Raw genomic sequence first — 22,148 nt, 5'->3', positions numbered from 1 at the left:
CATACGCTTTAACATTTCCTGTAACCTACAGTATCGATCGGAGGGTTGCGAAGTCGACTTTAATCTGCCGAACGGGCAAAGAGGAGGTTTGCATCGACTTATGGCCAGTAGCGCAGTCTTAAGTCCAGCATCATCTCCGGAGCCTACATGCTTTGTCGCTACTTGTGCAACGAAGATCATTCGCTACAAGTAGTTGCACAACCTCTGATAAAGTGAGCATCAGATCTTGTTCATTGCTGTCATCGTGTAACCTTCAGATTCTATTGTTCTAGTTTTAAGCAGCTGAGAGAAAATATAGGGCGCCATATTATTCATCAATTGGCCGAATGAGTGTCTATATTGTATCAACCAGCGCTATGAGGCCCAATGTCGCTGTCTATTCGACAATTTACAAGGGCACGAGAGTAAGAGATTAATGAGTGATTATGGATGGCTTCTGAAGTCTCACTCTTTTCCTCCCCAACTTGCGCTCTACCTTCGCCCCAACCCTCTGCCATCCTCTCCGTCCATTGTTTCTCTCTGTCCTCTATTTACCGTCTTCCTGTCTGGTCTTCACGCTGTCTCGAGTCGCTTCTCTCAATGGCCGCATCTATCATGGACACTGGATTCAAGATCGGCATTGAACTGGAGCTTCTTTTTGTGACAAAAGAAACTAATTCGACTGAGAGATAAAAATCCCACAGTTCCAAGATTCCGCCACCTCTTTTCCCTATCTTTCGTTCGAAGTCTGCTCCTGCAACCAGTTTTCTAGGTTGAAGCTTCCATCTCGCAAATCTTCAAGTTCTCCCTTCCACCCAAAAGCAACACCTTCAACGCCCTTTTCCCCGTTATCAAGAAAATCAATTAGGATAGGTTGAAGGTCATACTGATCAGTCTCATAGGCGGCGAGCCGATCCCAGTGTGCCCGGGATATAATTTCGTAAGCCAAGCCGTCAACCGGATGATGGGCTTCTCCATCGACAAGAGCAGGATATTGTCCCCAAAGCTTGATTTCGTAGCCTATCACTCTAGCTGGCCGCATCTGTGGAGGCTCGGGCAATTGTAGAATTTTGGCAAGTGTGGACAGATGCATTAGTGTTCCATAAAAGAAGAAGTAACCTTCCCTGAAAGGCGTACGTGGCGAGCCTGCTTCCGGGGATTTGGAAAAAGTCTTTGGATCTAGCCTTGGATCCTCTGAGACCTTGTATTCGAGAAACTTGCGCACCATAAGGGGCGGTGGGGGAAGCGGGTTTCGGTGTTCGCTCATCCTTGCGCGGTGATAAGTAGTGAGCGTCTAGTTCCCTGTAGTTTCCTCAAAGAACAAGAAAATTGTAATCAGGATAGACTAGACAGTGTATGAGTAACTTGGAGCACCGGGACTGGACCTGGGTTTTTACCAAGAACGCTGAGATCTTGGCTTTGAACGCCCCGAAGAACATTTGTGCTAGACAAGGAAGTCTCTCGGACTGATTTGAGATTGCGGAGATGAAGCTAAGTTCATGGTTGAAAGTTTACGCACTCTTTTGCCTTGTGAGGGTCAAATGATCATACCAACCGTGGTTTATACGTATCCTCAAGAGGACTAATGGAGGAAGGTTGTCCTAATCGTACTAGTGCACATAGTGCTCGGCTATGTACTATGCCAAAATGGTCATGCTTATGGTAGCTTGAGCTGCCAAATATAGATTAAAAATTGTATGGAGGGGTGCTTGCCCGGGAATCTGTTTAGCAAGTCTCGATCGATTTGACACCTCGAATTCATACAAACATTTGCGATAAGCGGTAAGCGATACGCGCGCCCCACCCGTGCGCTGGTATTTCCCGTCGTCATCCCAGTCTCACTACATCTCAGCACAATTTTGTGGCATAGTTGCAACTATGTCAGTGTCTGCAGGCAGGCCGATGAAGATATTGTTTCTCTACATTCTTGCCTTCATTCTACCCTTCAGCAATGCGGCTCAGCAGCAGCCTCTGCGAACCAGTACAACGCCCAAGCGGGTGGCTGTCATCGGTAAGCCGGTCCGCTGTCCATGGGCCGATATTGCCCACCGAACTAAGTATACAATAGCTATTACAGAGCTAATCTAGCCCCCCAGGAGCCGGAGCCGGTGGGTCGTTTGCAGCATATGAGCTACGCAAATTAGCAGACAACGCAGACATCCCTGTCAACATCACCGTATTCGAGCGTACCTCCTATGTCGGCGGACGTTCGACAACAGTCAACGTTTTCGATCACCCAGCATACCCAATTGAACTGGGAGCCTCGATCTTCGTCGAGGTCAATCACAACCTGGTGAATGCGTCGCGAGATCTTGGTCTGAACGTCCGCAGTGCAGATCACGGGCGACCCCAGGAAACCGAAGAATCAATTGGTATCTGGGACGGGAAGAAGTTTGTCTTTACTTTGAAGAATAATTCCAGCTGGCGGAATATTGGCCGTCTTTTCTGGAGATATGGTCTGGCTCCACTGCGTGCTCAGAACCTGATGAAGAGCATCGTGGGCAAGTTCCTGCGTTTGTATGAGGAGCCACTATTCCCGTTCCGCTCACTCTCCGAGGCTGCATTGACACTGGGTTTGATCGATGCTACTTCTTCCTCTGGGGATGCATTCCTCGGTGCGAATCAAGTTTCGGAACTCTTCGCCCGAGAAATTATTCAAGCAAGCACGCGAGTGAACTATGGTCAAAATCTGGGATTGATTCATGGCTTGGAATCGATGGTTTGCTTGGCTACGGATGGCGCAGTCTCAATCGATGGCGGTAACTGGTTGATATTTGATGGTGTTCTCAAAGCCTCTGGGGCCGATGTGAGGTTGAATACCACTGTGACCGCGGTCACCAGGGACGGCGATGGCGCTGTGCGCATTGAATCCCACCAGAGGGGCGATACTGACTCAAAGCTTTACTCATCAGAGGATGAGTTCGATGAAGTCATTATCGCTGGTCCTTTACAGTACTCTGGAATAGCCGTCTCTCCGCCATTGGAGCACATTCCGGATGAGATTCCATACGTGAAACTACATGTCACACTACTCTCTTCTCCCCACCGCATTTCGCCTCATTATTTCGGCCTCGACAGCCAGGGTGTCCGAGCTCCAGAGACCATTCTGACCACCCTTCCCGAGGGGCTCGATCTCGGGTCGAATCCAAAGGGTGTTGGACCCGCTGAGTTTTGGAGTATCAGTACCCTTCGCACAGTGGACCGAATCGTCATGAAGGAAGGTAAAGAGAAGGTTGAACAACACTATGTGTACAAAATCTTCTCACCAGAACGACCCACAGCCGCGTTTGTGGCCCAAATCTTTGATATTGACTATACCGATGGCGATGGGTCTGTGACAGTCGCCGCGGGCAATACCACCATCGGAGACTTGTCCAAAACCGATATTAGCTGGTTTCATGAGCGGCTGTGGCATCCATACCCTCTCCTCTATCCGCGGGTGACTTTTGAGGAGATACTCCTGGCACCGGGTATCTGGTACACTAGCGGGATTGAAAGCTTCATCTCGACCATGGAGACTAGTGCCTTGATGGGCCGAAATGTGGCAGCGCTTATGGTTCAGTCGTGGAAGCAGGATGCGTCAAAAGAACATGTATTTCGGGAAGCGAAGACTGAGCTTTGAAGTTCCTTTGTATAGGGCGGACCTGTAAAATGACTTTTCGACTTAGTTCTACTTTAGTTTTAGCGCTCCAATTTGTGACCTCCCCTCACACAAAAATTTAGCCTCGCCCCTTTCTTTATGTCTCTTCATCCGCTCTATCGTATACCCATCAATCCATCTGAATCCGCCTGAACCCTCCTGAAGGGCGACTGCTTAGATAGACGCTAGGTGAGTATGACCATGGAGTGGCTGTTGTATGTTTTAGTTTTTGATTTTGTTTCACATTATGAACGAAGAGACTGCTCCGTAGACGCTTCCTAGATTTCCTTTTTGTTCTCACTGCAAATTATTCATGATCAATACACTAGGGAGTCGAACGTAATAATTGATCTAAGCTTGCATGTCTTGGCAACTTAAGTTGACCCTCCATTTGAACCTGTCGGCCCTCCCTGCGGTTGCTCCTTCGCTACATCTTCCACAGCCCTTGTTACTGCCCATTTGTCCTCCTCCTTCTTCTCCTTCCGGACAGACTTCCATTCAATGAAAACCGCACCGACAATGGTTAAGCAGGTCAAAGCCAACGCCAGATAGTGAACATCAATGATGGCCTCGTTGTACGCACTCTTCACACCTGCCGTCTGCCCCTCGGTAACGATGATTTTGATCCCCAGCGCACCATTGTTCAAGACAATTTGGGGGTCTAGCCCCGGTACCTCTCTCGTGAGATTTCGAGTAAGTCGATTCGTGAACATGTTTTGCGCAATCGAGAGAGCCACGATGCCACCGATTTCTTGAGTAAAGCTAAGAACCACCAGCGCAGTAGCAACTGCAGTATCTGGAAGGACGGTTTGCACGGCGGTGTATGGCTGCTGAAATGCCAGTCCAACACCAATTCCATATAGGATTTGATATGAAATCCATTCTGAAGGTGGGGTTGTTAGAGAAAAGGTAGTGTACAGCCTGTGGCTACGGCCATGAGAACACTGCCAACTACCATAACGGGGGTAGTAACCGATAAAGCTTGTGATAGGTCCGGCGGCGAGAATTGCGAGGGCAAAGGGAACAGCAGTAGGGAGATACATGAGTCCAGACTCAAAGGTGCTCGCGTCACGGATTGCCTGGAAATAAATTGGCAACTTCGAAAAGTTCGTGATACGTTAGTATTGAGTCTTTTGGATTGATGTTCGACGATTGCTCGGAAGCTTGCGACTAATGAATTTTTGGTAGAGGGAGGACGCTCACATAGTAGGCAGTGACGAAAAGGGCTGCAGAGTTGCAAAAGGTGAACATGGAGCTGAGAGCGACGGACCGCTCGCACATAAGCTTCAGGGGAAACATGCTGTCATCTCCGGTCCGGTATTCCACCTGAAGGAACACCAGAAGGAGGACCCCGCTACAATCCACAGCAAAATGATCCTCCAGTCGTTCCATGGGTATTCTGTTCCTGCCCAACCCAGAACGAGGATCACGGATATTGCCCATGGAACAAAAATAGCGAAACCGGGAACGTCCAAGCGCTTGAGCTTCTCCTTATTGGAGAGACTAGCATTTTCAGGGCGTTTGATATCATGGACGAAGAAAAACCCAGAGAGAATGACCGCAACACCCACAGGGATGATGATATAAAAGCTGATTCTCCATTTGGAGTAGCGAGCCACAGCACCGCTAATTACTGGACCGAATGCCAAAGCCATGCACTCCATACCACCAGACATGGCTGTATAAATGGGCCGATGCTTGAGGGAGGTTGTGTTTGCGACAATTCTTCCCATAAGTCTTAGCTTCAATGCTCTGAGCCCCTTTGCATCTTTCTAGTCAGGGGACCCGGTGGAGTACTCACATACTGCTACCAGCAAACACACCAGCGGATCCCAGCCCACTCAAGGCGCGGCCGACGACAAATGCCGTTGAATTTGGTGCCGAGGCAGCTACCACAGAGCCAATTACGAAGACAAAGAACGATGCCATGTAAGCTGCCTTCATCGAGTAGAAGGAGTATATTTGGCCGTAAATGAGAACGGTCGAGCACAATGCCAGCAAGCTGAGAGTTCAACGTGTGAGATATGTCTGGATTCGAGGTCGATGGGGAAGGAATGCGGGGTGGAAATTGACTTACTATGAGGTTCCATACCATCCTATTTCATTGAGACCACCAAATTCGTCAGAAATCACCGAAATAAGTGTAGCGACACAGCTCGAGTCCTACGACTCTTCCGGTGTGCAAAGTCAGATAAATGGATGTACGCGGCAGCAGCTAGGGAACTTTCTATCACGTACATATCCAACAAAGAAGTCCCCCGCCAGAATTGAGAGAAAAAGAATGACGAATCTGGCTCCCTTAGGACGCGCAGGGTTCTCTATTTTCCTCGTCGCCATTGTCCACTGGTGACGTGGTCGGCGCTTTTTCCTCTGGCGCCGTTGTCATCTCTGTTGGAGCCAACTCGGTATTGATCGAAGAGATTGCGAGATCATCATACTCATTCGCAACAGTTATCCCCATGCTGAGTGGTGAAAGAGAACGCAGGAGCAGTGTACAGGACAAACAGGAAAATCACCCATTCAAGGCACAACTTGCTCACTGCTGCAAATCTATCCGGGAGGTGTCCGTTCGCTTGTACAGTAAGTCGGGTTAACTTTATCCAGGTTATTTACAAACGTTTTGATGATTGGAACCATGGAGAGAGCGATCACCGAGTTCACAGAAGTTATTCCAAAGGAGGGGTGGGGTATCGCATCAGGCTATGTATTAGCTTCATACAAAAACCGAATGGAGCCTCGTCCTGCAGGGGTCGTAAGTTGGGAGTTTTCAAAGTCCGCCGTGGTTAAATACACCCATTCGGAGGCTCAGCAACGCTTAGCCTCTTGGGCCCCTTTCCGGGTGGATCAGCAAAATTATACACCACATGTAGGACGATGAACTGATTCATTATCAGGTACTGTAATAATCCCCCAGCCCGCGACTACATGAACCTAGGGAGCACTTCGGTCCCTCAGAAGTAAGCCTAGAAGCTGAGCACCATGCACAATAACCGCTCCTATAATAGCGCACTCATTACAGGCGCGCTCGAAATCAGTTTCACCAACTTTCTTCCTTCGACTCTTTCCGGAAATCTACTTTGAAACAAGCTAGTCTACCTTGGTTTAGCGAATTTCAGGGTCTGGAAACGTATTGTAAGTCGGAGTCACATGAATCCGCTACTTGGCAATTTTTCGAAAATACGCGTACGAAAAATACTAACGTAACACGGGGCCGTGTCACTATGACTAAGCAAGGACCTGATGCGGGGTGGTGAGCTGGCCCGACAATGAAGCCCCTCCTAAGCAAAAACGGCCCAAACTACCTAGGTAGCTTAGTTATTATAACCGAAAGTCTCATTGGTCAACTACGCTATTATAACTAACTCGATTAACGCCTTCGATCTCTTCATCAAGTTTCAATTGAGCTTGGCGTAGTCCTATCATCATATATCGAGGATCTCCCGTTTCTTGCAATTAAAACCTGACCCCTTATGGACTTATTGAGCATTGCAATCTTTGAACTGATAGGCTAGAACAGCTGCGCGTTCACAAGCCATCTTACTATGCCAAATACCACCGCACCTAGCGCAAGCCAGGAGATTGCACCCCGAGCACACAGAATCCTCACGATCATTCGAACTTCGGAAGCATCGTTAAGGTGAGGAAAAGGCTCATCTCTTGGTACCTGCTTGCCGAGAAATACGCACAAAGGCTCCCATCCATCCTGAGGCTCGAATTCCAAGACCTCCCGCCCGCGCTTAGCTGCCTCGGCGTGAATCCAAGCATTATGCGCATCATAATGCTTTACCGTCAAAAGCTCGTCCGCAGTTAGACTCAGTTTGCTCTGACAGACCTCCATAATCTCGTGCCATATGGCAGCCACATTGCGGTCGGTCTTCCATAAGAAGCACAGAGCGTGGTACACCGGTGAGGCTGCGAAGGTAAGCAGCTTGATCGACTGCACCCACTGGCGGCCGCCACCAGGCCGCTTGTTTAGCACGATCTTAGCGTCCGGATACATATCCATAAGATCATCCATAAACATCGACGAAGGGAAATCGGTGGTTGCTTGGAAACCATTAAATAATTTATAAAGTAGCTTGTGACGCCGTGCAGAGTCCTTCTCCCGGAGTGCAGCTGAGAACGATATCCCCGCGTTTGGCGTTCGGCGCAATATGCACGAAGTGCATACAGGGAGTCAGACCGATGTGTTGCGATTCAAGGGCGGCTTGCAGAGAGCTTGTTGCACAACGAGGGAGACCGGCACCAAGCACTTGTAGAGAGGTCCGGTCCGTCTGGTCAACGGCGAGATTATTTTCAAAGAAGCGCATTATGTGTGAATGGTTTTGGGAGACAAAACAAAGATAATTTTACTCCTGAGACTGCGATTGCAGAAACACTGAGGATGCGAAGTTGTAATGACAATGGGGATTCCCGAAGGTAACGCTTCTCTCTCCTCTTGCTGTCAGCGTCAGCACTAACTAAAATGGAACTAGAAGGCTGAGATTATCACTTTAGGCGCTAGCTATATATGGACTGTCCTTGGGCTGATTAGCGCAGGATTCATACAGCAGTGATACAATAGCTATTTTTATGCTGTAAATTACTACCGTACAAGATTACTGCCAAGAATACATTTCAGGGGCCCGAGTAGCTGTAATAGGTATAGCATGATAAAAGATAGAGTTTGAGAATAAATTGAAGAGAATAAAGTGGTGAAACTGATTTCGAGCGGTCCTGTACCCAAATTGTACATGTCGGAGTTTCGGGCTTTCCGAGGGATTCGTTGCCCCTGCATCCTTGTTAAAGGGTCAACTATGATGAGCGGAATCGCCGGTGGCCTGGGGCCCCACATCTACGCCAATGCAGATGACGGTGTTCATAAAGCTTTGTCGCCGATCCTCGGTCCGCAGAGCCCGCAATTAATCTTGGATAACGTGTGGATACGCAGAAACCGTGTTCTAATCAGTTTCAGGTTGATAGACAGAAGTAGCAATTACTTGGAGAATCACGGTAGACACCCCGTTCCTGCGAAACCGACATCCAGTGAAGTAGGGAAGGGAAGATTGATGGTGGGCCTGCTGGGTTACTGAGGGTACGAAGCACTGCCAAATTACGTAGACTTTGCACCCCAGGGCGAGATTGAGCCATTGGCAGGTGATGTCTTGCGCGTTGAGGTTTATTGAATGGAACAGCACTTGCCAGCTGAAGAGCTGAGACTGGTCCTTTGACAGCTGGTTGAAAGGAGAAGCAGGATGAACACTGGTCTTGATATCCAATTGCGAAAAAGTGGATATTCGAATCTTCTATACGGAAAGGCGGATACTATTTTCTTTAACAAGAAACCATGGTCTTGTGTTGGTTCACGTTATTAAGGTCGGGCTTCGAAGTCTAAGCCATAGCAGACGATTACCCTAAGGTTGACTTACGGGGCAAGAGGATGACAATTAGAAAGCAAAGCATGGTAGGAAGATGATAAGAGGGGAGAGAACGTGAAGTATCTTATCTAACCAAGCCTGACGAAGGGGAGTCCAGTTACCACGAAGGGGAGCTAGTTTCAACACAGTTTTAGTCGGAAAAGGCCCGATACTAGCTCAGGAGGATCATGAAGGGCGCTGAGTGGGTGCGAAAATGGTTATCTAAGCTGAAAGAGCAGTCGAGCGGCGGCTTGCCGCTAGAAATTTATGGTGGAGAGGCCGCCATTTCTGGTGCCAGAAATTATCAATTTCGGCGTCATTTTCGATGGTCCCTCTATTTCAGGTATGATGGCTGTTCTGTGACGCCCGGCTGCACTTATCAGGTTCACAACCGCACTTCTTTCAAAAAGCGCAAATGTCTCTGCACCCTATGGCTCCCCGCAGCTCGTTGCAGCTCGTCGCAGCTCACCGGCGCCGGAAAACCTCCGATCCTATTAAGATCGCCTGCCGTAAGGACGGCTGCACTTCCACCTTTACCTCTGAGATCCTGTTTGACAGCCACATAAGAGACAGACATGAGTGGAAGCCAAAGGCCTGCGAGCATAGCTGCCGCATCGGCCGAGCCTCTGGGTCTCGGTATAGCAGATATCATCGTCATATGCAAGAGAATCACGGTGGTTGCTGGCTAGCTATATGCACCTACGCGTGTTGCGGCAGCCACGAACTTTTCTTTCGGCGAGAGCATCCTTTCGCGCCATTTAGCATAGGTCCACGGTGCTCATGACCGGCGAAGCAGCCCACTTCCCTTCATTCCAGCGATAAGGCTAGCGACGCGCGACTGTCGCTTGATCCTTTCTGATGCAACTCTCCAGACTATAGTGTCCTTTATCCCCCTACCAACGCCGTCGATTCATCATCAGGATGTCCTTACTCCTTTAGCACTAGCGATGCAGTCTACTATATTCGAGTGCAAGGGAACTTAACGGTTGATGGTAAAAATGAAAGTACTTGCAGGTCTTTTAGCTACATATCCACTTCTATACACATTTAAAGACACCAAAGTGGAGTCATTTTCCGGAACCTCCCGAGGCAGCGGTGGCAAATGGGCGGGTTCTAGAATATCGGGCGATCGGTGTTCCACTATAGTGGAGATCGAGGCCCTTGCCAGTGTACAAGCAGAACCAGACCCTTCCCATGGATACATTCTTCAATTCGATCGAATCTTCACCAATCGATATCCAGAGATATCAGGTAGAGTTGACCTGTTTGAAACCATGAGGCCGACGTCGGCGGGTGGCAAATCCTACGATTACTCAAGCGACACCTCGAGCCCGCGACGTTCATCAATTGACACCGGTTCTGAGACAGCCAGAACATGTTCTTAAAGTGCCAGTCCCAGGATCTAGTGACGAGATAGTGTCAATCACAATCACCTCCTTTGTACTCTCAGTTCATTCACTGAGAAAAGTTTTGAAAACATAACTCTGGGATCATCATTCTACAATATCGTCCATTTCAACACCTCTAACATGCCTCATATGATCCACAGCGTCTCGCGCCGTATCCGCGCCACTTGGCATTCATACCAGGAGCGCATGGCAGCCCAGGCCGAGTCCTAGGACGAATCCAGCCTCAACCGAACCATCACCGAGCAGACCATCTAAACCGAGTGATCGCCGAAAGGGTCAGAACCGAATAAACACCGAGTCCGGATCACCAATCCCTTCCCTGTCGGCCCCCCCCCCTAACCGCATCGAAAATACAAAGCGGATCCCACCAGTCATGAAACTAGTTGAATAGTTCGGATCAGGGCCGTTTCCCTCCGACCATCTGCAGAGCTTGCGTTGAATCGGGTTGATCAGGAGTCCACCGAGCTGCATTCCATGGCCCAGCTAGGTACACCTACCCTACTTGGGCAGTCGCCATCAGAATCCCGTCATGGGTTAAAACTTTGCAGGCAACTTGGCCCCGTCACTAAAATTATGACTCGTCTGGACCTCGTCTGTTGGATATTTAAATGTTCTAGGTTTCCCACATAGCTAGCATATAATTGAACCATCCTTCCAAGCTTCATCTTCCCACCGATACTTATTAGTCCTCATCTTTCCTTCCTCTACATAATGTGGACCTGGTGGCACAACATCACAAAGCGTGTTCAGGCATCCTGCCGCACGTGGGACCGCGACCTTTTGGCGGCCAAGACACATCTCGATGACGAATACACTTTCACGCCCGGCAGATATGCCGGTCAGGGCTGCAACTAGGACGAGATCCTCAAACCTATCCACAACTTAGTTGGGTTGCCTCACCCTTTGAGACCCACTAGGCCTGTGCGCGACAACTGGACTCTTTAAGGTCCTGACCTTGTATGTGTCTTCTGCCCGAACACAAACCCAATGATATCTTCGCAATGGAATACTAACCTTCGCTATAGCAATCAACGCTACGACTTTTATGACTCGGCCGGTCCGAACCCTACCTTCCTTTCAATTTTCGCATATAATAGACCTATAGGGAGGGGAAAAGATAGACCTTGATAATCAAGAGCCGTAACGCTCGAATAATTGTGGAAATTCTGAATTCTCAAACTTGAACTCTCTATGCACATGAATCATAAGCGGCATTCAACTATCTAAACACCTGGTTTTGTTTTTTTTTTTTCGACTATTAGACCTTTTTAACCGACCTTGTCACAGATCCCCGGGGGTTCGGTTCTATATTTACTCCATCTCAATGGTACCTGGGGGCTTGCTGGTGAAGTCGTAGCAGACACGGCAAACGCCGTCCACCTCGTTGACGATGCGGGTCGAGACCTTGGTCAGGAATTCGTAGCTGAAGGGGTAGGGGGTGGCGGTCATGAAGTCACGGGTGGAGATGGCGCGAAGGAGGATGATGTTAGCGTAGACGCGCTTGTCGCCCATCACACCGACGGCGCGGGAGGGATCGAGGGCGGCGTAGGCCTGGCCAATGTCATCGTAGAGGCCAGCTTCGCGGATCATGGAGATGAAGATGTTATCGGCCTTGCGAGCCATCTCGACCTTCTCCTTGGTGACCTCACCGAGAACACGAATGGCGAGACCGGGGCCTGTTTGTGGGTTAGATGAAAGCTTGGCTACGATCGTAGAGTTCATTGCGACTTACCAGGGAAGGGGTGGCGTCCGACCAATTCGGCGGAGATGTTCATCTGGCGACCAAGCTCACGGACCTCGTCCTTGAAGAGCTCACGCAGAGGCTCGATCAGCTTCAGGCCGTGGCCGGCCATTAGGCGCTCGGCAATACCGCCGACGTTGTGGTGGGTCTTGATGGTCTGAGAAGGACCCTTGAATGAGATACTTTCAATGACGTCTTATCGACATGTTAGTTTTCAAAAGCATCGGATGCCTAGGTCATTCAAACTCACCAGGGTAGAGGGTTCCCTGCAGGAAGAACTCGACCTTGCCGTTGTTCTGGGCCTCGATCTTCTTAGCCTCCGCCTCGAAGACATCGATGAACTTGCCACCAATGAACTTGCGCTTCTTCTCAGGGTCTGACTCGCCCTTGAGACCAGCCAGGAACTCCTCGCTAGCATCAACAACGGTCAGGTTGATGCCGAGCTGGTCCTGGAGGACCTTCTTGACAATGTCGCACTCATTGAGACGCATGCAGCCGTTGTCAACAAGCACGGCGTGGAAGCGGTCGCCAATGGCTTCGGTCATCAGCTTAGCGGCAACAGTGGAGTCGACACCACCGCTGACGGCACCGAGCACCTGGCCCTCGGGGCCGACGAGATCACGGATACGCTTGATCTCCTGTCCAATGAACTCAGACATGGTCCAGTTCTGGGCAGCACCACAGATACCGACGGCGAAGTTCTTCAGGAGCTGGCCACCCTGGGGAGTGTCTGGGATGCGTTAGTATTCTGGGACTGTATTGATATTGGCCGATATGGAAGACTAACGGGTAACCTCGGGGTGGAACTGGATGCCGTAGACGGGCTCGGTCTGGTGGGCAATGGCGGCGTACTCGGAGTTCTTGGTGGTACCGATGGTGTGGAAGCCCTCAGGCAGATTGCAGAGCTTGTCGCCGTGAGACATCCACACGGTCATAGCATCCTCAAGGCCCTCAAAGAGCTTGTCGACGTGGCCACCGAAGCGAGTGGCCTGCAGATCAGCGTGACCGTACTCACGAGCGGTTCCCGCGACGACGTTATCGGCGTGCAAACGGTGAGCGATCTCCTGCAGACCGTAGCAGATTCCCAGAATAGGGACACCGAGCTCGAAGAAGGCGGGATCGATGTGAGGAGCATCCTTCTCGTAGACGGAGTAGGGCCCACCGGACAGGATGACACCCTTGGGCTTCCAAGTCAAGTCGGCCAGCTTCTGGGTGCAAGGCAGCATCTCAGAGTAGACATTGATCTCACGCAGACGACGGGTGATGAGGTGGGTACTGTAGAGAGTTTCGCGTCAGATTGCGATGCATGTCAACGCAATTGAGCTTGCGCCGCTCGATCATCGGGAAGAACATACTATTGAGATCCATTGTCGAGCACCAGGATGGTGTCGAAGGTGTTGTGGGGGATCACCTCGGTGGACATTGTGACGAATGAAGGGGCAGATGATTGGTATAGAAAGGCGACACTGCTCCTGAGCAGAGGGAAGTTGAAGAGTCCAAATATTCAATGACTCAAGACCCCCGCAAAGCAATGGGAAAGGAAGATTTTCCAGATTTTCTAGAGGGGCTGCGATAAGAAAAAAAAGTCATCGCGGGACCGATTGCTGACTCACCGCCCACATGACGAGGGGCTCCTTATCGATAAGGCCATCTATGCAGGCTAAGAGAAGAGTGCTATGGGGAAGACGACAATTGAATAGCACGAGATCTAGAGGAAAAGACAAAAGACGCCCAGTCTTACAAGTCTATGATTTAGCTTGAAACGGGGAGTGAAATATATTCTCCCAATTCTGGACTCAAGCTGGGCCTGTTCTTTTTTCTCACCAGGGAACGCCCTCTCGCTGCCAAAGAAATCACACTGAGACCATCCTAAATTTTCAGAGTAAGCTCTACCGAGAAATGCAGCGAGACACAATCATTTCATGAAGCCATAGATATGGTTTCCAAACTTGAAATCATAGGGTTTGAGGTCAACTAGGTACCTGCAAACAAAGCAGTCTGGAGGGGCAGGCAATTGTAGGAGCCTCCATTGGTGACAACGATATTTCGTAGTTCTGTTATCTGCCAGTCAAGCATCGCGTCTAGTCATTAGGAGTTTTGATGATCTAATCGATCCCGTGGTCTTCAGGAATATGTCAAGGCCTTCCAAACATTTGGATTCGTGACCAGAGCCTAGATGATCTCAGCATGTATCGCAAACCGATAAGAGACCATTGAAAACCAATCTTCCAAGTCCTTCCACTCATTATTTTCTCGTAGAAAAGAAAGAGAAGAGAAAAAAGGGCAGAACCAAGTATAAATCTACCCAGGCTAAAACAACCTCTATCTCTGAAGGAAGGACTTTCGATGACGGAAAGGGGGAGCCAAAAAAGCGTTTTCATTATGAAGCAGCATCATTGAATCAGTAACCGCTCTTTCTTTCACTACATGCAGTACTATTTAGGGAGTTGTCAGAGGGACAGTTAACAGGATAGTTCTGGAATGTTTAACAATTTTTGGGGGACCACCCTTAGGCTAGTGTTGTTGTGACAAACCCGTAGCAAGGCCAGATCGGGACCAGGTATCCTGGACTTTCTCAGGGGCTAATTCACGATATCACATGCTGATGATTCAAAATTAAAGTTCAAATATTGCGCATAGCTGAAGACGGCCATTCTTCATTCGAAGGACGTGTATGAGAAGCTGACTCATGGGGAAAGAGTAATATGTCGAGTCTCAAGATTTAACATTGGAGCCGGATTCAAGACCTGTCAAGGTCAAGAAAATGTCCACCTGCAGTGCAGCCACGCATCACTACTGACGTGCCATGCACGCCAAAAATTAGTCCAAAGTCAATCTTCAGGGACGCGTTCCCCACATAGTGGATAATGTATCCGCAATGGTGCTTATTCGATCCGACAAAATGAGGCTCGAGAGAGTGCCAACCCCCAGTCTAGCAAGAAAGCTTATGGTTATTCTTGGATACTCAAGGCACCAAGGGACCTTTTGGCACTAAAGCTTGCCATGGATTCCTATGTGAATCTTAGCCTGGCATTTTTTTAGCCTCTTAGCGCGGAATGCTATCAACTTCACCAATTCTTTTTTATCTTACGATCCTGCTCATTGGAGGTTTCTCACGCTGCAGATTGCATGGCCGTCTCAAAGAATAATCCTTAAGCATGGTCTGGATCTTTGACTATTTTGCCATCTCCTTCAATGATTGTCTTCATCGATGAATGTCACAGAGTCAACAAGGTCATCGAGTTGAATAGAATCCCACAGATGTTCTCCACGGCCACTCTCTAAGAAGAGTAGAGGCACATCGTCGTCAACCTGAAAATGCCGATCATCGACAGGTGTATGGATAAATCGATTGATGATACCCCATTGAGCATGATGTCAGGTCTATTGGAGCTTTGTGAGTTCGAATCGCAGTTCCAGTGTCGCTAGGACAAATGAACCACGTTTGTCAAGGTCTGAATCAAGATCCGAACGATCACTTTGGGCCTACGGGAATCACGGAGCTTTCAGCATTGCTAATTATCGATTTCATTGTCTTTAACTAGAGGACCGTGCTTCGTTAAAAACAAGGGAGGTCGGAAGCTTAGAAACGCGACAGGTCGGAACAGACTGGTGGAGTAGTCCGGGTATGCTGCACATTGAACATCAGATAGGACTTGGTAAGATCCAAAAGGTCCGGACCATAGCTAGACTGGGCGATGATTTCATCAACACGCCGGGCAGGACAGTGGCGTAGAACGGTTTTGCAGATGATCAAGCGCACTCGCTGTCGTTCTCGCTCGGTTTCGCTCGTTAATGACGGTCGCCGATTGGCGCCCGCGTCCTCCACGAACCAACCGACTCCCGGGATCTATTCATTCCGATGAACCATTGTATTTCTGCGAATAGTATTCCGTGGGGATCTGCAGGTCCTCCTCGTTAGCTCCTCACATATATCGGCTCTTATTGTTTCTAGGAATCTCCGGAGAATTGACGTGATCCGAGCCCTGGGAATTTGACGACCATTCTCCCAATGCAGCACTTCTTGACGTAGATCTCATAACATAGCCCAATATTTAGCTGGATTGGGTCAAAATTGGGAACGAAAAGCTACACCAAGCTTACTCCAAGGGTTTCGCGGGAAAATGCAGGGACTACATCCGTGCTCTAGAGCTGGGGATGATGTAGATTACAGCCTCGGTGGCTGCAAGCATCCTACCTCTATATAAGGGATCGCTTTACTCTTCTATCTTCTTTCTTCCGACGTCCGCAAGAAACTCACTACCTTTGAAGCTCGGTTAATAAATATCTATCCGTGGCAAAATGAAGTTCTCCTCTATTGCTATTACCGGTGCTGCGTTGGGCCTCGCCCACGCGTCTCCGGTCAAGCGTCAGGCAATCAGCGATGGTATGTTATCAGAGCCATTACGCGAGAATTCATACTGACAATGATTGCTATCTAGCCGATATTTTGAACTATGCTCTGACTCTTGAGCATCTCGAGGCCACCTTTTATGAGGAGGGTCTTAAGAACTATACCCAGCAGGACTTCATCGATGCTGGATACATGGACCCGTTCTATGCCAATCTGCAAGTCATTGCTTCAGACGAGCAGACCCACGAGCAGTTCCTGACCCAGGCCTTGTCCGGTATGTTCAAATGCAGTATGATGCTAGAAGAAGCTTACTAAATTATCTATCTTTCTTAGCTGCCGGAGCCTCACCCGTCGCGCGATGCACCTATTCCTTCCCCGCTACCGACGTGGAAAGTTTCCTTGCCCTTGCCAGCATCCTGGAAGGTGTCGGTGTGAGCGCCTACCTCGGCGCCGCCGCCTCCATCATGAACGGCAAGTACCTCACCGCGGCCGGCAGCATCCTGACTGTTGAGGCCCGTCACAGCGCGTACCTGCGCTCCTACCTGGGCGAGAAACCCGCTGGGCAGCCATTTGATAACCCTCTCGATTTTGATGAGGTGTATACTTTGGCTGCGCCGTTCATTACCTCTTGTCCATCGAGCAACGGCATGCTCCCCGTGAAGGCCTTCCCCACTTTGACGGCAATCTCGTCCGGGTCCATCATGAGCGGCTCACAGGTCGTCGTCATGGCTGGCACAGGCTTTAATACATCCATGGATACTTCGGATATTTCCGCGGCCTTTGTCACTGTCACTGGCCCTGTCTTTACTTCGGTCACCTCGAACGGCAGTGGAAACTACACCGTGACTGTCCCCGCCGGTGTTTCTGGACAGAGCTATGTCGTTCTTACCAAGGGCAACTCCACCGTGACTGACGATACCATCCTTGCTGGCCCTGCTATCCTTGAGGTACTTTGATTTTTGTATTTTTTTTTTTTCTAAAAAAAAAAAAGTTTGGCGATGTCATGGAAAACTGACAAGGTTTGATTTGATAGGTAGGTGCCATAATGGAAGGTATTGTGGGTGAATGCAGCTAGACCATGTCAGGGTGGTCAAGCATGACTAGCGATGTCGATGATGATGCCTACCGCGTCGCCCTCCAGGTCCGTGTCTGGTTCAATGACTCCTTCGTCTACGATGGCTAGCAAGTCTCCCGTTTTCAACTAGGCGAGTGGTGTGTCCCCAAGTGGCGTCCTGAGTGTCCTTCTCGCTGCTGCTGCCGCGTTTTTAATGTAATAAACTGCATGCGATCGCGATTTAGTTCCGCGGACGCTTCAACCTTCGAAATAATATGTATTAGTGGAGGACACAATGAACATTCTTTCCGGGAAGAAGTTCGGTTGGTCTGTAAGCTCACTCTTCCGAATAAGAAATTAATAACTACCTCCAAGCCATGACCATAGACATACTTCACAGTAACGAGTAAGCATACCACGGCCGTCAGATGTGACCTGTATAGCCCCCATGTCTGTTATGACGTAAAACCCGTCGACCAGTACATTCCGCTAAATCCGGGATCATGTGGAGATAAAGCAACGGCCTCGACAGTTAATCGTCGACTAGCTTTTCCTTCCCCCTGCATATCTACCCACAATAAGAAATGTCATGATAAACGGCCCCGATGCCACGTCGCGCCCACACCAAGTCCCGCTATGGCTGTGACAACTGCCGCCGGCGCCGTGTGAAATGCGATGAACAGGGCCCACCCTGCACAAACTGCATTCTACGTCGTCTGAATAATTGCATATATTCGCGAGTGCTCCCCGCTTCGTTGCTGGCCAATTCCCGCCGTATCAGCCAACCCAGTATCTCGCCCCGCGAAGACGTCGCGCACCTGAATGGCTTCAGTCCCGATTCTTTAACCCCCCCACTGAAGAATCCCAAGGTCGATGAGCTAGAGCTCATGCACCAGTTTGCCACAGACACCTATCGGAGTCTCTGCGTAAGTGATGATGAGATTCGCACGTGGCAGGTTCTGGTGCCGCGGCTGGCACTGAAACACCGCTACTTGATGAATGGGATTCTGGCACTAGCCTCACTACACATCGCCTCCACACTCGAACCCGCCAATGCGCTCCTCTATATCGACACGGGGCTGGAATACCACAGCCTGAGTCTGGAGCCCTTTCGCCGAGCCATCCAGAACTTGGCGCCGGAAAATTGCGATGCGGCTTTTGCTCACTCCGTCATCACGACTGCAATCAGTCTCGCCTTGCCGCAACTGACTATGACGCGCGAGAACGCGGCCCGAATGACAGATAATATGACCACCGTCTTCGAGTTGCTTCAGGGTGTCAAAAAGATCTTGACCATCGGACAGTCGTGGATCAATCTGAAGCTGTTTTCGCAGGGCGCTTTCTGGAAAAACACAACAGCGACTCTAGATGCGGATACAGACACCGCGCTGAATCAGCTTGCTACTTTGAATGAACAGACTAGGGCGAATGGCGACGAAATTCAATTCTCGATTAATAGCAATGCTATTGCCCATCTCCGACATTGTTTTACGAAATTCGCGGCGTCGTCTGACCCTGCCCCGGTGCTGGCTTGGTTGGCGGCTGTGGATAAGGGCTTTGTAGATAGTCTACGGCGACGACAGCCTTTTTCGCTACTTGTTCTGGCGTATTGGGGTCTGCTTCTTGCGGAGCTAAATGGGCAGCGTTGGTGGGCCCTGAATTCTGGGCGCGCGTTGGTTTCCGAGTTGCTCGATGCATTGAGCGCGGAGGATCTGCTGTGGGAGAGCTGTCTGGGCTGGGTGCAGCAAAGCATTGCATCGAAAAGTGTTTGACCCCTTCCACGGACGTTGAACGATGGGTTCAGTTGCATACCTAGGTACCTCATCAGAACGACCCCAGGGTCATTGACGGTATCCTTTCTTCTAACACAGCATTAATCTTTAATGACTACCATCCACCGTCTCAAACACGTCGGACGCGAGACTTTTCATCATGAGGACCTCTAATTCTTTATTCAATGGTGTACAATGATTATATACACAGTAGGGCGGTGTAAAAATACAAGTCTAAACTCGCTCAGTGGGATGTCTCATGCAGCGCTAGCATCAGGGAATAACAGTATGGACGGACGATGGGAAAAGTGCACAGAGGAGACAGACTTCGACGAAAAAGATGCCGAGCAAAAGACGGCAGTGGTATCTCAAACAAATGCAAGCAACTTCGTGGGCACCTCGATGGCATTTTGCTTCAACCACGTCAAGGGCCAAGGTTTGCCAGCCCATTCACGATCCAGAGTAGCCGCAGCTTCTAGCATAATGCCCAAAGAAAGATCAATTCTGAACCTAGGGCCAAGTTCAATATCTTGATTGATAACAAGATTGGCTAGTTGTAGCTGAAGATCACGCTGCGGGCCCTTTGGCTGGAACCCGCGGGCCAGGTAAAGGAGTGGCTCCTCTCTGAACTCATCTGGGAGATTCTTCATGATATACGCTGGGAACTTGCGAAGGCCATTGAGGTCCATACCACTGATCACGTTGCCAGCGCTGGTGAGCCAGATTTTCGAGATATCGTTGCTTCCCGGAACTATTGAGACGTTGCGGGCGAGAGAGGTCAAGACGGTTTTGCGCATCTTGTAGGTCACTTTGTCTTCAGTGCAGGCAAAGCACCACAGAACACGGCAGATGTTATAGCGGCGAGCTTTATAGGCCAGCAGGAACAAGATTTCGTAAGTTTCGACATCTAATTTGAACAAAGGGCGATTGAGGAATTGGATGGCGTAGTGAATGGCGTTGAAGATGCTTCCGCGAAACATGGTCACGATAGGAGTAAGGGAGTTGCTTTCAATCGGGAGATTATGATCATTGCAGAGCTTCAAGAACTGGTCCAGGGCATCATAATCTTTCATCCGAGCAATCACACCGACCATCTGGGCAAGTAGGGTTGAATTGATCCAGTTGGCCCCATGAGTCTGAGCCATCATGTTAACAAAAGATGCAACACCTTGGCCACTTTTCAGATGCAGGCGTAAGGAATCGTCAATCGTCAACCGAATCACACTTTGAACCGAGCCGGGGACGTCCAAAATGCCTTTCCGCGCCATGTACTGAATAAGACTGGCCTTGCTGGAAGCTGTAGCCATACTCTTTAGCAAGGCAATCCATGTTGATGAGTTTGGATGAATACGTTTTCGTCGCATAGAGTTCAAGAAAACGTAAAAAGCGCTTCTGTCCATGCGCCGCGCTGCCGAGTCCAGAAGGATGTTGTAGCTGTCCACAGTAGCGATTTGCTCTGCCGAATTGAACACCTCTCGGACAGCGTTGAACATCTCGCACTTGCATAGATATTCCAACGTGCAATTCAAAGCCGCAGTTGAGAAGAACTTGCGGTTTTGATCTCCTTGATACAATGCCAATAATTCTTGCGCAACCAGCTGCTGGTAAGGAATGCTAGGCGGGCCTGAAGTCTTCCGGAATGACTTTCTCTGCACTCGAGTCAAGTCCTCGATATGCTCCAAGAAAGCTTTGACGGAAGTAATAGGCCGGCGGAACTTAAGAACCTGATCCAGACTCTGGGGTCTATATTTCGCACGAGACCAAACACCACGGACCAAAGGTATAGGTCCCTTCTTCTCGTGCACTGAAAGCGTCGTAGAGAAAACAGGAACGGGCGGCTTAGCCATCTCGACGAGTGGGTCACCGCTTGTTTGCAGCATATGGGCGCGAGTGATGGACTCTTTCACCAACTCCTTAGCATCTTCCGAACCCGACAGAATCGCTTTGCGGGAGAGCCCGTCGCCCTCCGACGCTGGAAGGATTCGGACCAGCACCATCGTTGCGGATTGACGAGAAATAGATGTTCTCTTTGAAAGAGTGGTCCGAGACACCTACCAGCAGTCCCACGGTCTCTTCAGGAATGAGAATCTCCGTGTGCTTGGAACTCTTCCTCGGTAGCAATCTCTTCCTTTCCTGCAGTTGCTTGAGCAAGTCCTTTACTTGGCGCCATGATGGCACAGGTCTGCCCGGCCTGGTGGCAGATTGCCTTGCAGCTAATCTTTTGCCGATAAAATTGCCAGAGCGTAGCAGCCTTCGATCCCGAACAGATAGTGCTTTCGACTGAGGCCTTAATCTTGAAAGACCTCGTGAGCCTAGCACCCTCCTCCGGCCCCGTCCCTTTTTCTGTGTAAGCCCAGTCGATGGGACATCGGGAAGGCCGACTGAATGATCGACTGGCTGCTTTGGCCCTGTTGTAACATCCTGGTTCGAGTCTATATCTCCTGCAAGCTTTTTGCCTCCCCCAGAGTTCGTATCTGCAACCTCCGCCACTAGGTCCACGTAGTTACTCGCACCACCGCGAGCTTTTCTAAGAGAAACCGCACTCGAAGAGACCCATTGACACTTTTGACTCCGTAACGTCGGCGAAGGAACACGAAGGCAAACAGTGGATCGAAAAAGAGCACGGCAGCCTTTCACCGGAGCTGCAGCGGGCGTCAAGGACGTGATCGGTCGGTGATGGCGGAGGGCAGACGCGGCCCATCGGGGGTAGAGGAACAGTAGTGGTTCATCGGGGCCGGCCGCGACGGTGTCCAAGACGACAGGAAGGCGCCTTCTTAGACACGGGTGGCCACGCGAGAACATG

At 49.9% G+C, this 22,148-nt stretch overlaps 8 protein-coding genes across 8 annotated transcripts; 3 read left to right on the top strand and 5 right to left on the bottom strand.

The window, feature by feature from the left end:
- Window positions 1–709: 709 nt before the first annotated feature.
- N7477_000279 (gamma-glutamylcyclotransferase family protein) lies at window positions 710–1,246 on the bottom strand (the record flags this gene model as incomplete). The annotated part of the gene is made up of 1 exon (XM_056961942.1): window positions 710–1,246. The coding sequence occupies one exon, from the start codon at window positions 1,244–1,246 to the stop codon at window positions 710–712; it is 537 nt and encodes a 178-aa protein (XP_056826945.1).
- Window positions 1,247–1,857: 611 nt separating this feature from the next.
- On the top strand, window positions 1,858–3,601 carry N7477_000278 (putative prenylcysteine lyase; the record flags this gene model as incomplete). The annotated part of the gene is made up of 2 exons (XM_056961941.1): window positions 1,858–1,990; window positions 2,076–3,601. 2 exons carry the CDS (start codon window positions 1,858–1,860, stop codon window positions 3,599–3,601), a joined length of 1,659 nt encoding a protein of 552 aa, XP_056826944.1.
- Window positions 3,602–3,993: 392 nt separating this feature from the next.
- On the bottom strand, window positions 3,994–5,563 carry N7477_000277 (uncharacterized protein; the record flags this gene model as incomplete). Its single annotated transcript, XM_056961940.1, has 5 exons — window positions 3,994–4,502; window positions 4,575–4,698; window positions 4,823–4,919; window positions 4,970–5,344; window positions 5,421–5,563. 5 exons carry the CDS (start codon window positions 5,561–5,563, stop codon window positions 3,994–3,996), a joined length of 1,248 nt encoding a protein of 415 aa, XP_056826943.1.
- Window positions 5,564–7,127: 1,564 nt separating this feature from the next.
- N7477_000276 (sulfotransferase family protein) lies at window positions 7,128–7,929 on the bottom strand (the record flags this gene model as incomplete). The annotated part of the gene is made up of 2 exons (XM_056961939.1): window positions 7,128–7,735; window positions 7,791–7,929. 2 exons carry the CDS (start codon window positions 7,927–7,929, stop codon window positions 7,128–7,130), a joined length of 747 nt encoding a protein of 248 aa, XP_056826942.1.
- A 3,806-nt stretch (window positions 7,930–11,735) lies between these two features.
- On the bottom strand, window positions 11,736–13,588 carry gua1 (GMP synthase (glutamine-hydrolyzing); the record flags this gene model as incomplete). The annotated part of the gene is made up of 5 exons (XM_056961938.1): window positions 11,736–12,100; window positions 12,157–12,360; window positions 12,416–12,895; window positions 12,953–13,440; window positions 13,521–13,588. The coding sequence occupies 5 exons, from the start codon at window positions 13,586–13,588 to the stop codon at window positions 11,736–11,738; spliced, it is 1,605 nt and encodes a 534-aa protein (XP_056826941.1).
- Window positions 13,589–16,467: 2,879 nt separating this feature from the next.
- Window positions 16,468–17,475, top strand: N7477_000274 (ferritin-like domain-containing protein; the record flags this gene model as incomplete). Its single annotated transcript, XM_056961937.1, has 3 exons — window positions 16,468–16,552; window positions 16,608–16,793; window positions 16,853–17,475. 3 exons carry the CDS (start codon window positions 16,468–16,470, stop codon window positions 17,473–17,475), a joined length of 894 nt encoding a protein of 297 aa, XP_056826940.1.
- A 703-nt stretch (window positions 17,476–18,178) lies between these two features.
- N7477_000273 (Zn(II)2Cys6 transcription factor domain-containing protein) lies at window positions 18,179–19,345 on the top strand (the record flags this gene model as incomplete). Its single annotated transcript, XM_056961936.1, has 1 exon — window positions 18,179–19,345. The coding sequence occupies one exon, from the start codon at window positions 18,179–18,181 to the stop codon at window positions 19,343–19,345; it is 1,167 nt and encodes a 388-aa protein (XP_056826939.1).
- Window positions 19,346–19,713: 368 nt separating this feature from the next.
- N7477_000272 (uncharacterized protein) lies at window positions 19,714–22,147 on the bottom strand (the record flags this gene model as incomplete). The annotated part of the gene is given in 2 exon segments (XM_056961935.1): window positions 19,714–21,317; window positions 21,334–22,147. The coding sequence occupies 2 exon segments, from the start codon at window positions 22,145–22,147 to the stop codon at window positions 19,714–19,716; spliced, it is 2,418 nt and encodes an 805-aa protein (XP_056826938.1).
- Window position 22,148: the final 1 nt, after the last annotated feature.

The sequence above is a fragment of the Penicillium maclennaniae genome (genome assembly GCF_028827695.1).
Source record: "Penicillium maclennaniae strain IBT 15551 chromosome Unknown utg000001l:1.0-3280838.0:1.0-3283122.0, whole genome shotgun sequence".
NCBI lineage: Eukaryota > Fungi > Ascomycota > Eurotiomycetes > Eurotiales > Aspergillaceae > Penicillium > Penicillium maclennaniae.
Note: the sequence above shows the minus strand (reverse complement) of the source record. Positions and strands in the feature narration are given on the sequence as shown.